Source organism: Cololabis saira, chromosome 16 (assembly GCF_033807715.1).
Source record: "Cololabis saira isolate AMF1-May2022 chromosome 16, fColSai1.1, whole genome shotgun sequence".
In the NCBI taxonomy this organism is placed as follows: Eukaryota; Metazoa; Chordata; class Actinopteri; order Beloniformes; family Belonidae; genus Cololabis; species Cololabis saira.
In genome coordinates this window covers 15322494-15334644 of record NC_084602.1, presented here as the reverse complement: position 1 = coordinate 15334644, position 12151 = coordinate 15322494, and the positions used below count along the sequence as shown (strand labels likewise).

Here is a 12151-nt window from a genome sequence, read left to right as displayed (position 1 = left end):
TATCACCTAACGGTAGACCTAAGGCTTTGAACTGTAACTCTGGAATTTTCCTGTTATAGGTTGACCTTCAATTTTGCAAATATTCCAGTGTATTCCTATCAATTCCCATGTGTTCCAGCTAATTCCCATGAAACGTTGCCAGCCTTATACACCCACAGAGTTGTGCAACCTTGGCTCTTGGCAAAGGGCTGCGATCCCCTCGGAATACTGAACAGTTTTGCTCCAGGGTTGCTACAGATAACTGCCCTGTAATCTCTGCACAGGAGTTTTGCTCCGACAAACAGACCAGGACGGGCACTGCCTCCCGCCTCTGATTGGGCAGCTCTTCGGTGATGATTTACACAAGCCCATCTGTTGTTTGCAACCTCATGGATCAGCTATGGCAGGGGTCGGCAACCCAAAATGTTGAAAGAGCCATATTGGACCAAAAACACAAAAAACAAATATGTCTGGAGAAAAGTCTTGTATAAGCCTTATAATGAAGGCAAGCGGGGGAAGATTGTATTTTTCATTATGCACTTCGAGAAAAAAGTCGAAATGTCGAGAAAAAAGTAGAAATTTTGAAAAAAAGTCGAAATGTAAAGATTAATGTTGAAGTACAATCTTGAGGAAAAAAGTCAAAATTTCGTGAATAAAGTTGAAATGTCCAGAAATTAGTCAAAATTTCGAGAAAAAAGTCAAAATTTCGTGAAAAAAGTCGAAATGTTGAGAAAAAGGTCGAAATGTCGAGAAATTTGTCGAAATGTTGAGAAAAAAGTCGAAATGTCGAGAAAAAAGTTGAAATGTCGAGAAAAAAGTCGAAATGTTGAGATTAAAAAGGAATGGAAAAAGGAAGAAAAAAAAGGAAAAAAAGAAGGAAAAAAGGAAGAAAAAAAGGAAGAAAAAAAAGGAAGAAAAAAAAAGGAAATAAAAGGTCAAACATTTTTGAAAAAGCTCCAGGAGCCACTAGGGTGGCGCTAAAGAGCCGCTTGCGGCTCTAGAGCCGCGGGTTGCTGACCCCTGAGCTATGGGTTCTATGTATGTCATTAAGATTTACCCCCCTTGTCAAATACAGTTAAGTAAAAAACAAACAAAAAACAAGATGGGAATGGACAAGAACAGAAAATCATTGATCTTTACGACAAGTCCCGCTGTACCTTGACGGGAGGCCTGCTTCCTTCCTCTACCCTCAGTTCTCTGAGCTCCTTTGCCAGTGCACTTAAGTCCTGCAACAAAGGGCAAACAAAAGGAGAAGCAGGCAAAGTACTTTAGTTCAAGAGCGTGATATCGTTACTTTGGGAACCTGATGAGAGACAGGCAGAAGCACAAAGGGAAGGGATCAAAGAGTAGGACAAACCATCAGCAGCATGACAAGAGGACAACAACCGCGCAGACATCTGGGCCTGGAAACATAAGTGTCACAGAACAAGAGTGCTGATTTGAGACCATTTATCTTTAAACATTTAAGAGGATTGAATTAATTTCAGCCTAATGAGGTGCGAGAATCAGCACTTTTATTCGCTCACAAGCAGATATTTTGGAACACACGATAGACAGATATTCAAGGATGATGCGGGTTTCATGTCGTTGCCCCGCACTGTTATCCACATGCTAACTGGCCCACAGTTTCCCCCACTCCCTCCCGCCCCTCGCGCCTCAGCACCCCAGCCGATGGACATCAGACCAAATCATGCAGACGGAGGGGCGGGAGGGGGGGGAGTACCGTCACACACGGTGGGCTTACCAGTTCCTCCTGAATAGTAACCATGACGACAAAGAAACAGGAAAAGAGATTCAGAGACCGTCCAGGTGCCTGACAGTTGGGCTTACTGACATTTTCCCGCACGCACGCCTCACATGCACGGACACGCAGACCTGCTCAGGCACGCGACCACATGCGCTCTCGGGACGGGTATGTGTGTCGAAGCACACATGCAGTTTCACTGCCATTGCACTCGGGTAGTTCCGATTTAAAGAAGAAAAAACAACTTCTTCTGAAACCAACTAACTCCACCATGCCGGGGAAGGAAGAGGGGCTCTGAAGATCGAGGCGAAAAGGAGAACCGGGATAGACAAAGGGAGACGTAATTGTCACTGACCTCATCTATGGCTTTCTTATAGCTCTGAAGAGTAAATGAAATAGAGGAAGAGAAAGAAATACAGAAAGTGTAGGTGAAAAGTAGAAAGAAAAGAGGAGGTGCCCTGTAAAAGACTCCCAGAGAGGCGATCGCTGTGATGGGAAGCTCCGTGTGTGTGTGTGTGTGTGTGTGTGTCGAAGTTGCGTGCTGAAGGACTCACTGCAGGTCTGCTGGGTCTGGCAGATTCACGACCCTCTTCCTGTTTGGGCTTAGCCTCCTGATTGGCTCCTGGAGGGGATCCTTCCTGCTTGATTTGGCCTAAAGGAAATCAGATGTCACTTGTCAAGGCGATCAGATCTTTTACGTGAGTCAAACAATGTCATTATCTGAGTTTGAAAGCATTGCAACAAACTTCTGGGGAACTGTGTCCATACTTGGGCATCTCCCTACGCCCTACGTGCATGTCAGAGAGACCATATCAGGTGCATCTTAGACGTCCCTCTGGCCTCTTGTTTGACACATCCCTCTATCTCTCCCTCTCATTTCCTCTCTTTATCTCTCTGGGGGCTCAGAGCAACGGGGCGCAGCAGACAGGTTGTACAGAACCGACTCGCAACTGACAATATCTTGCTGAAAGCCTCTGAAGTAAGTAAGTGCAAGTAGATGTTTGACTGGCTCTCATTTTACATGTGCACATACTCATCGCTTTTAAAAGGTTTAAACGCAGGCCAACATGTGCGTTTGTCAGTTTCAGCGTGTACCCGTTGTGGTTGTGTGAGTGAGAATTACCAAGTTTGTCCTTTTTTAAACCTCTCCTCTCGGCTGATCCTCCCTGAGACGACGGGGAGGAGGAGGACGACGAGTTGGAGGAGGTTCTCTGCAGCATGGCGTCCAGAGAGAGCTCAGAGCGCCGCAGGTCTGGGTTACTGAAACACGGGATTGAGATGTTTTCACTCGTATGCTTTTACATCGTCACAGGAAACTTGTTTAGATGATAAAGTCGGTTCAGTATAGTGGCATTTCAGTCAATCAAGTCTGCTCATGTTTGGTGTTTACCTGGCCCGTATGAGCTGAGAACCGGTACGGGGGCCCAGACCTACACCACCGTTCGGGGAGTTCTTCCTGACCAGAGCTGGAGAGATGGAAGTGGTCCTCTGGGGAACCTGGACGCACACAAAGACAAAGAAAACTCAGCCTCTCAGCTGGGACAACTTCTTCCTGCAAGTAGAATGTATTCAATAATTCAATAAAATGTTAAAGTCCCAACTGTTATCTCAAAATGGTCCTTTCTTTACAAAATTTGCCACGAAAACAGCTTGTCATGGTATTAAAATAGCTGGTGTGATTCTACAACGTTTCCCTCATCCAGGAGACAAGGATCTAGGATTTTACTGGTCTGGCTCCACCCATATGGCCAACCACCAACAGATGGCGCTATCATGTGTTTCACACATTGACCTCACTAACACCGAGCTAAAAAACCACAGTGATAATAATCCAGTGAGTGGATTCAGATGTGAAGCTGAACCAGTAAGTGGAACGTCAACTGCACGTCAAAGGTCAAAGCTGCTCACAAATGAAATAAAAGTCAAGGATTCTCTGGAGAATGTAGGTGTATCATTGTCGCAATCTACAATCAAGTGATGGAGTTATGAACGTAAATACAGAGGCTTTACGAAAACATCCAAAACATTTGCCAGAAAACCTCAAAAAATCCCTCATGTTCGAAAATCAAATTCATTGGTCAGATGAAACCAAGACTTGTGTCAGAATGATTGGAAGAGAAAAGAAAGGACGAGGAAAAGAACAGCTCATGGTCTAAACACGGTGGAGGGAGTGTTACGGTTTGGCATGTGCGGTTGCCAAAAGAACAGGCTCAGTGACGTTTACCGATGATGTGTGAAATCGCTTCAATTAAGGCTGAAACTCTACGCTTTGATCTAGTGATGCACCTATTGTTCGGTAACCGAAATTGTTCGGCCGAAAATGGCAAAAAAACACTTTCGGTGTTCGGTGGAATAAGTGGGGAAAAAAAACGAACAATTAATAACGGCGTTGTAAAATAAGGTAATAGACTGGCCGCTCCGTCCCGTAACGTTGCGCACTACATAAATCGTTGGCCAACCAAAAACTAACCCCATAAGAATTTTACCTAACATTCACCAGGAGGTGGAACCAAAACAACATAATGCTGGGAAATTAAAAAATGTTCAGTTTTTTATGTTCAATAAATATGTTCTACCTTGTAATTTTGTAAAAGATTGTTTTCTTTGAAAGTCTAAATCACATTTATTTGATTTATGCAGTGGTGAAATAAATGAAAAACTGCTGAAGAACCATGTTCGGTATTCGGCCAAGTGTTTATTATTATTTTCGGTTTCGGTTTTGGCCACAAATTTTCTTTTCGGTGCATCACTACTGATCACATCTTGACTGTTTTATGTCATATCAAATGTGGTGGTGTGTCCTTCGGTGAGCCGTCGGCAGCCCAACGATATGTTATGTAACTCCTAAAAAGCATCTCGTAAACATGTATAGAGATTTTTATTGGAGCGGGCCTTTAAGTAAAACACTGATCAACCTTGGGGGGCATGTCCTCTTCCCTCAGCCAAGCGGTTCTGTCCCGATCCTTGTCCCGGTCCCGATCCCGTTCCTCCCTGGCGGTGATGCGCTGCGGGGGTCCCGGGGTGTCAGAGGTGGGGTCTGAATTCTGACGGGGCATCTCGGGCCTCGATGAGGCACCGCTGATGCCCTCGCTCAAAGTCGATCCTGTCTGGTCCTGCAGAGACTGAGAGCCGGACATGGAGCCAGAGTGGGTCTTCACAGGGATCAGGTGAGCCATCTGTGAGTCGGAGAAAGGAGAGGGAGGAGGAGATGAGGAGGAGGAATGAGATGGAGAAGGTGTGTGGGGAAAACGGTGGAGGTTGGGCGGGAAGAAAGAAAGAAAATCGAGAGGAGAATCAGAATGGTGTAAAGAAAAGAGAGGAAGTAAAGGGAGGATATAGGGATGTGTTACATAAAAAAATAGCTTTCCAAGGAAGAGAGCAGCCAAAGATTAAAGAGAGGAAAAAAGTTTTGCCCACACGTCCACAGTCTCTCACAGACACACACCTGAGGTTCGATGGAGCGGTGGATGGGTGGGGTGCGGGCAGGCTGCATGCCTCCGCTGCTGAAGGACTCGGAGCGGGGAGGGAGGGAGGGGTCGGAGATGCGGTTCGACACTTTGTGCTGGAGCGCTGGGGAGCTCTGCCTGTTCAGCTTAGATCGCTCCTCCACCTGAGACAGGTCACATACCACCGTCACTCACAGCACGGCACAGCACACACCACAGCCAGCCACCGCACTTCCCCCAGAGTGCTAATCACCCCTTACCATGCACCCCTCCCAGCCACAAGACAATCTTTACTTCTCTTAGATCTGTGGGACCAGTGTGGGAAACAGTAACGCCATATCACATCATAGCTCAGAGGGTTCCTGTATTTAATTGTAGAACTCATAACATCAACTACATAACAGTATGAGTCATAACACCCTTGCTCTGATTCCTTGGAAGTGTTTATTTTTGTTATTTGAGATAGTCATAACGTTCCCTTGGAGTTCATCCAGATTTCTGCAGAAATGCTTATCAAAAGCTACCGTGCATCTACATGTAGATTGGTATCTGTTGTACCGGTACTTGTTTTGCAGACTTTTCATTGGGTGTGGCTGACTGCCCTGATGTCCCACATACAGCTAAGGAGAAAAGTTGTCTCATGGCCGTAGGAAAAGGTCAAGAATGATCTTTGGTATCCTTCACAAGGCATAACGTTCAGACGGGAATAATGAATCAGAATTTGTGAAAGGCACACCATTTTTCATCTCTTGAAGATACATGAGCTGCATGAGAGCTCGTGCGCGCAAATGTACAGGCGCGCTGCATGTATGTGTGTGAAAAAGGCCGAAAGCTCCTCTTTCCAGTGTAATTTGATTATCAGATAATCTGATGTGCAGTAAGTGAAGGCTCCGAGGAAGGCTTCCAGCTGCCAACATCAGACCCTAATCATCTACGCAATCAACTCACAGGAGATTGACAGCTGAGAAATGCCACGGCATGGCAGAGTTCCCATAGTTCCCAGGTAAACGTGCATGTAACTGCAAGTTTCATCCCATTTGGAGGCTTTCTGTAATTCCACATAAACTCATAGTCTAGGACAATTCAAGATTTTGACCTGGGTGGAAAGGACTGCAATACTGTGTCATTCCTCAAATCAGTGTTAGGTGCCTGCTAGGAAGTTGACTATACATTTACTTTGACACCTAAAGAAGTTTTTTGCTAATTTTTCAAATTAATCAATACTACTGTTAACACAGGGTACAAAGAACTAAAGAAAAAGAATAATTTGGCGGCTTAGAAAAACTACTGCTACAATCAGAGCCGTGACAGATCTGTGACTGCAGCATGCATTCAACGTTAGGATAAAGGCCGACTGCCCTACAAGAAACAGAGATAACTGTTAGTACACCCGTTTGCAGAAGAAAAAACTTTTGGGTAGTCCAGGTTACCACTTTACCACCCAAAAACCTTTTCTGCTGTGAAAAGAAAAGCATATTATTTGGAGAAGTTAATCACGGACAATGCTGCATCTACAGAAAGAAAAAAATATAAAAAAGGTGATGAAGAGGAAGAACAGAGGGATGCCACAAGGTATGTCCTGAGGATTCTGCTTCAGAGAAAGAACCCACCACCGCCTGGCCAGCACCCGTCACCAAGATGGAGTTGGTTTTAGAGCTTGACTAACCTACGGGAGGTCTGGGTTGGGTGGGATCCCTTGAGTACCTGGTGCCTATGTGAATCCCCAGGGGGACTGGACTGAGGAGGGGGACTGGACTGATTGAGGGTCCTACAGGGTGGGCCGGATGGGAAACTGCTGCAGGCTTGTAGTTGACTAAGATTCTTACTGATCAGGGTGATGTACGACTGCCTCTGAAAACTGATACTTCACCTTTGGATCACAAACCCAGTTGAGAACGTATTGTGTATAAAGAAAATAGCTAATTTAAGTTATATACAGCTTTAACACATGCAAATATACACTGCTTGGCCAAAAAAACTTGCAACACGTTATTCAACTTTAACTGATACAGTGAAGACTGCATTGATCCGTGTCACAAGACACAACACATAGTCATTGAAAAAAAAGTAATCCGCTTCAGAGAATCAAAATATTACTCTGCATCAATCCAACAATAGAAACGATTGTTACTAAACTACTAAAAATTATGTCTAAAAGTATCAAACCCATTATTAGAAACCTAAAAGCTTATTGGTGAACCATTCTCTTCCAATAAGAAGTCGGGTTGGACCAAACCTCTTTATTAGGATTATGACTGGATCCAGACAGCCTTAACAGGAAGAAGTGGGCATTGCTATTGGATAGATGGATCATGCTGGTGATCGTTTAGGCACTTGATGAAACCTAACTGAAGGACCTCTAAAGATTTCAAAGAAAGTATGGGATACAGAGCCTTCAGCCAACAGTCATCTGGATTTAGTTGGATTAAATTGGATTATGATTTTATGATTATGGATTAGAATATATTGGAATATGCTGGACTGGAATTAACTTTTTCCTTCCCACGTGACATGGTTATATATCAAGATGACCAGTCCAGGATTTATTAAGCTTAGAATCTGTAAGACTGGTTCACAGAGGTGCCACCTTAACCACTGGAATCCCACTGCGTAAAAAAAAAACTTTACACAGCGGTCAATGCAACTCTGAATGGACTCTTGACCAAAATATCTGGCTATGACTTTGTTTTTCTCATTTTCTTTGGCCACATAGCCTGCATCTATCTGAGCAGCATCTACATTTTGAATCTGTTTGACTGCACTGACTATTGATTGAATGAATCCATCATGACATTTGAATTTGGAGCAAAGCTTGAGCGCTGAGCTGTGTGTGTAATATAAACTAGTAGTAAACAGATACGCTCAGCAAATGCATATTTACAGTAGCTAAGTACAAGTTTGTTTACAGACACAGATAAAGCATACCATTATGACCACCTGCTTGATATTGAGCAAGTCCTCCCTGTGCTCCCAAAAATAGTTCTGTCTGGTCAGAATCTGGACCAAGAGCATTTGACGGTGTCCTGGAGAGCTTGGTACTGCAACGTTAGCAGTATAGCCTTTGTTCTCTTGGTTTTTAGCATGGATCTATTATAGAACTGGATGGTACATTGAAAATGGCCGCCCATTCATTTCAATGCATTTTGCTCAACCAGCGCATACGCCAAAAAAATTTCTGACTTCCGGGTTTACTTCCGCGTTATCGGGCCCATAGAGCATGCGCAGTTGAGTCACCTCCCATGATGCTCTGGGGCCTCCCATCATGCCCCGGGGCAATGACGCGAGTATTAATATAATATGTATTAATATAGTATATTAATTAATGTATATTATTACATGTATAGTATTACATATATTATTAATGTATTAATATAATATAATTACATAATATATATTAATATAATACATCCGTGGAATGCACGGACACGGCCGTGACGTCAGCCGTGACGTCACGCCCAGAAAGAGACTTTTCTTTGACTTTTCTGGCCGTTATAAAACATTTTTGACGGATATAAAGTCCATGACTTAAAAATATAGAATACAAAGATTAGTAATTGCCGGTGATTACACCTGGAGGTGTCCTGTGAACAGTTTTAGAGGGTTCTCTTTTACTATTGCGGTCTATGGGAAAAAAGCTTTCTGGGCCCCATGGCATTTTTTGTTGCAGTACCGCGGCTGGCCACTGGGAAAAATTCGGCGTGCCTTCTGAGCGCGAGATTCGGGGGCTGGTTTTGAGGTGGGACCACTGTGGGTTGGGATAACTTCCACAGATGCTTTACTATGTTCTTTAAAAATGTCTGAAAAGATTTGTAGAGGCGAAAACTCAACATCACATTACCAGTCAGGGGTCATAATGTTATGCTTGATCGCGTGGAAACATTCTTCAAAGGAGGGCCTAACACTTTGCCCCTACAGATGGGACGGCGATCAGGGTCTGGGATCCAAAGGGAGAGGCATATGGAGAGCAGTGAGGTGTGGAGTGAGGTGTGGAGTAAGGTGAGAGTTGGCTCTGAGGACTAAGGGATGGAGAATGTTTGCCTGCTGGGTTGGGCCATGTATATTCAGGAGAGAATACAGGGGATGAGTTATTGCTCCACTGGGACCCCGAAGACATGGGGGAGCCAACAGGTGTGTTTTGTGGAGAGGTGCGAGGAGAAGAGCCCAGCCTTGAATTTGGGTAATTTGGATGGCTGAACATCAAGTTTTCAGTGGAGTGACTTTGCATTCGCTTCATGTTATCAAACTCCTGCCTAAGTAACACTGCAGGGGCGGACTCTCTAAGATCACAGAAAGAGGAGCTACCTCTAATTGCGCCCTGCATGGCTCTATTATTTCTTCTTGTCATGTCAGAAGGAATGAAAAAGGAATGTCCTCCATTATCAGGAACGCCTAAAAGATTGGCACTGGCCGACAAAGGTGAGTAGGAGTTCCTTCGTCTGGATTGCTCTGAGGATAGATAATTTCCGAGGAAGGATTGGGAGAAGGGATCAATTTGGTTGAATCCTTCCTGGCCCGAGGGCACCACCAAGACCTCATGGCTGACAGATGGCCTTAACTTGTGCCACCCACTCTGATATTCAGGCTCTACGTCTATATCTACTCTACGGTTTGGTGAGTGTGAGTGTGCCCGACTAACCGGTTTGGAAATGGGGACTAGTCCAGACTGGGGGATCTGGACCTGTCCTGAAGCGGGAGAATGAGAGGGTACTGACAGGACTCTGGGCCTCTCTTTTTGATTACTTGGCCCAGGTGGAAAATGCTTAAGAACTGCATTAGACTGACTGACTGGCCCTTGACGAGAACACTCCTGATGGTTCTTTTGAGGTCCCTGGACGGCCCCTTGGCCAGCCGCCTTGTTCTCCTGAACAGGCCCTGGGCTACGTCCCCTCTGGTTTTGCTTCCTTATCTCTCTGACCTGCTGACTTATCTCTTGCTTCAGCCTCAGATCCAGGGCTTCCCCGGGTTCTAATGAAATACGTATTTCGGGGAGGTTATGGGGGATGGGTTGAGGAGGATGGGATTGGGTTCTCTTGGGGGCCTGAAGTCTGAGTTGGCCGGGAGCGTTGGAGGTTGGAGTTGGCTGGTTGAATGACTGGTGATGTCGAAGTTTGGAGGAAGGTAGGTTACCATGAGCATGCTGCTGCTTCTGGACCTAGGAGTCAGAGTCAAAGGAGGGTAAGCGGTACAACAAACACACTGTGGTTATCAAAGTAACAAAATATCTTTAAGTTTCCTCTCCATTTGCAGTGCATAAGACCGGTGCTTCTATTGGGACCTGCTGAATAACCCACAGTTATTCACGACAAATTACAGACTTTGGCCAATTTTTAAAACAGTTCTGGATTTGTATGTGTTGGTTGACCATTTGACAACTATTAACAACTCATTGACAGACAACTGAGCATGCATGTCTTCAGACAGATAACCATGCATGCTAGGACTTACCTCTTTAGCCCAGGCCGGCTTGTCATTAGGGTTAACTGCATCTTTGTAGTGGTAGAGCGGTTTCTTCTCTGCTTGCCTTCCCTCCTGCTGCTGCTGTTGTAGGGACACCAGGTAGGCTCTCTCCTGTTGGAGCTGCCTCTGTAGGCGCTCTGCCTGCCGTTGTTCTTCAATCTGCTTGCGCTTGTACTCCTGGAAAGGGAAAGGTACCAGGCGGGTAGAAAGAAGTAGATATATGAGACGTGAGTGTGGCAAATTACACAAATATTAGGGTTGACGTATAAGTAAAAGGCAGGATGAGACATTTCAATGAGGGTATAAGGATGAGAGGATAGTAGGGGTGTAACAATATATCGTGCCACGAAATTTTGCGATACAAAAACGTCACAATACGTGTCGTGGAGGTGACAAAGTGTATCGTGATATTGGATTATTAATATTTATCTCTATTGTGTTGACTAGTAACGCGCATCGACCCGCGGACTAAAATCTTACTCCGCTCAGAAGAAACTAGTCCTAGTTTTGGTCCTGTGATTGGGACCAAAACGGGTCCCGTGATCGGGTTTTGAGCTCTGAACTTTTACTTATGTAAGGCTGGTGTAGAGTTAAGCCTTACCTTATTAAATTAAATCTTTTTGGGGTGGTGAGTAGGATAAACACGGGGACAACTTCTGCTGAGTTCCAGTGTACTTTAATGTCCCTCAACAGTGTAGGATTTTAGAACATCAACACAGCACCTAGTGCTGTATCACTCCGCCCAATCTAAAACAGACTAATCACTACAGATAAACTGACTAGTGTCATTATAGTCCCTGATTTACATCAGAATATAAAGAATATATTTATAAAATAATGAACCCTGAATTACCAAAATAACCTTCTTAACAAAAAGAAATCTCTTCTTACACTTATAAGGTGAGCATGAATCAATCTTTTATATGATGTCAAATTGTATGTATTTATTTACTTTTATTTATTTATTTAATTTTAGTTGTTACATTTCTGGAAAAGAAAAAAGTCAAATCATACATGAGAGAAACTATTCAGTTTGTGGCAAAATATTTTTATTGTATGAAACTGAAGATGCATAATGCAAACCTTACCTGACATTTACTTTTAGTTCAGTTTGTGGAAAATGGTTGGCCTGGCTTTCTCTTTAAAACTTAAACAGTTATAAAGCATTACAAACTGTAACACTAGGGCAAACGCACAGTATTGTTTTGTATTTAGTGTCTTTCAAATAAAAGGCAATTTTTTCCACTCATATGTTCCTCATGCAAGGTTGTTAAAAAAATACTGTTATAATATCGTATCGTTATCGTGACCTCAATATCGTGTATCGTATCGTATCGTGAGATTAGTGTATCATTACACCCCTAGAGGATAGTAAAAGTTCATGACTGAAGACAGGCAGCAGTTATTGAGTAATTTTCAACTGAAAACAGAAGGCAAAAAAAAATGTAAAAGGGAAAAATTCTAGTTGCAAATCCTTTAATCCATCTATTTAGGGATTTCCTCTAAAAGCCTGAAAATCACCAAA

The 12151-nt window shown here is 43.9% G+C and overlaps 1 protein-coding gene across 19 annotated transcripts in view; it reads right to left on the bottom strand.

Annotated features, from left to right (window-relative positions):
- LOC133461954 (TRAF2 and NCK-interacting protein kinase-like) overlaps positions 1-12151 on the bottom strand; it is an 82766-nt gene that overhangs the window by 14137 nt on the left and 56478 nt on the right. For 5 of the 19 annotated variants that reach the window (XR_009784238.1, XR_009784239.1, XM_061742991.1 and 2 more), the window contains 9 exons: positions 10615-10803; positions 9806-10321; positions 5169-5333; positions 4639-4899; positions 3114-3220; positions 2847-2983; positions 2278-2375; positions 2079-2102; positions 1137-1205 (listed from right to left, as the gene is read on the bottom strand). Coding sequence is in view for 17 of the 19 variants with exons in the window: in XM_061742991.1 (XP_061598975.1) it covers positions 1137-1205; positions 2079-2102; positions 2278-2375; positions 2847-2983; positions 3114-3220; positions 4639-4899; positions 5169-5333; positions 9806-10321; positions 10615-10803 (1566 nt within the window). In the remaining 2 variants the exon portion in view is untranslated. The remainder of the gene's footprint in view (positions 1-1136; positions 1206-2078; positions 2103-2277; positions 2376-2846; positions 2984-3113; positions 3221-4638; positions 4900-5168; positions 5334-9805; positions 10322-10614; positions 10804-12151) is intronic. The other 14 variants (XM_061742996.1, XM_061743000.1, XM_061742997.1 and 11 more) reach the window with 5 other exon arrangements.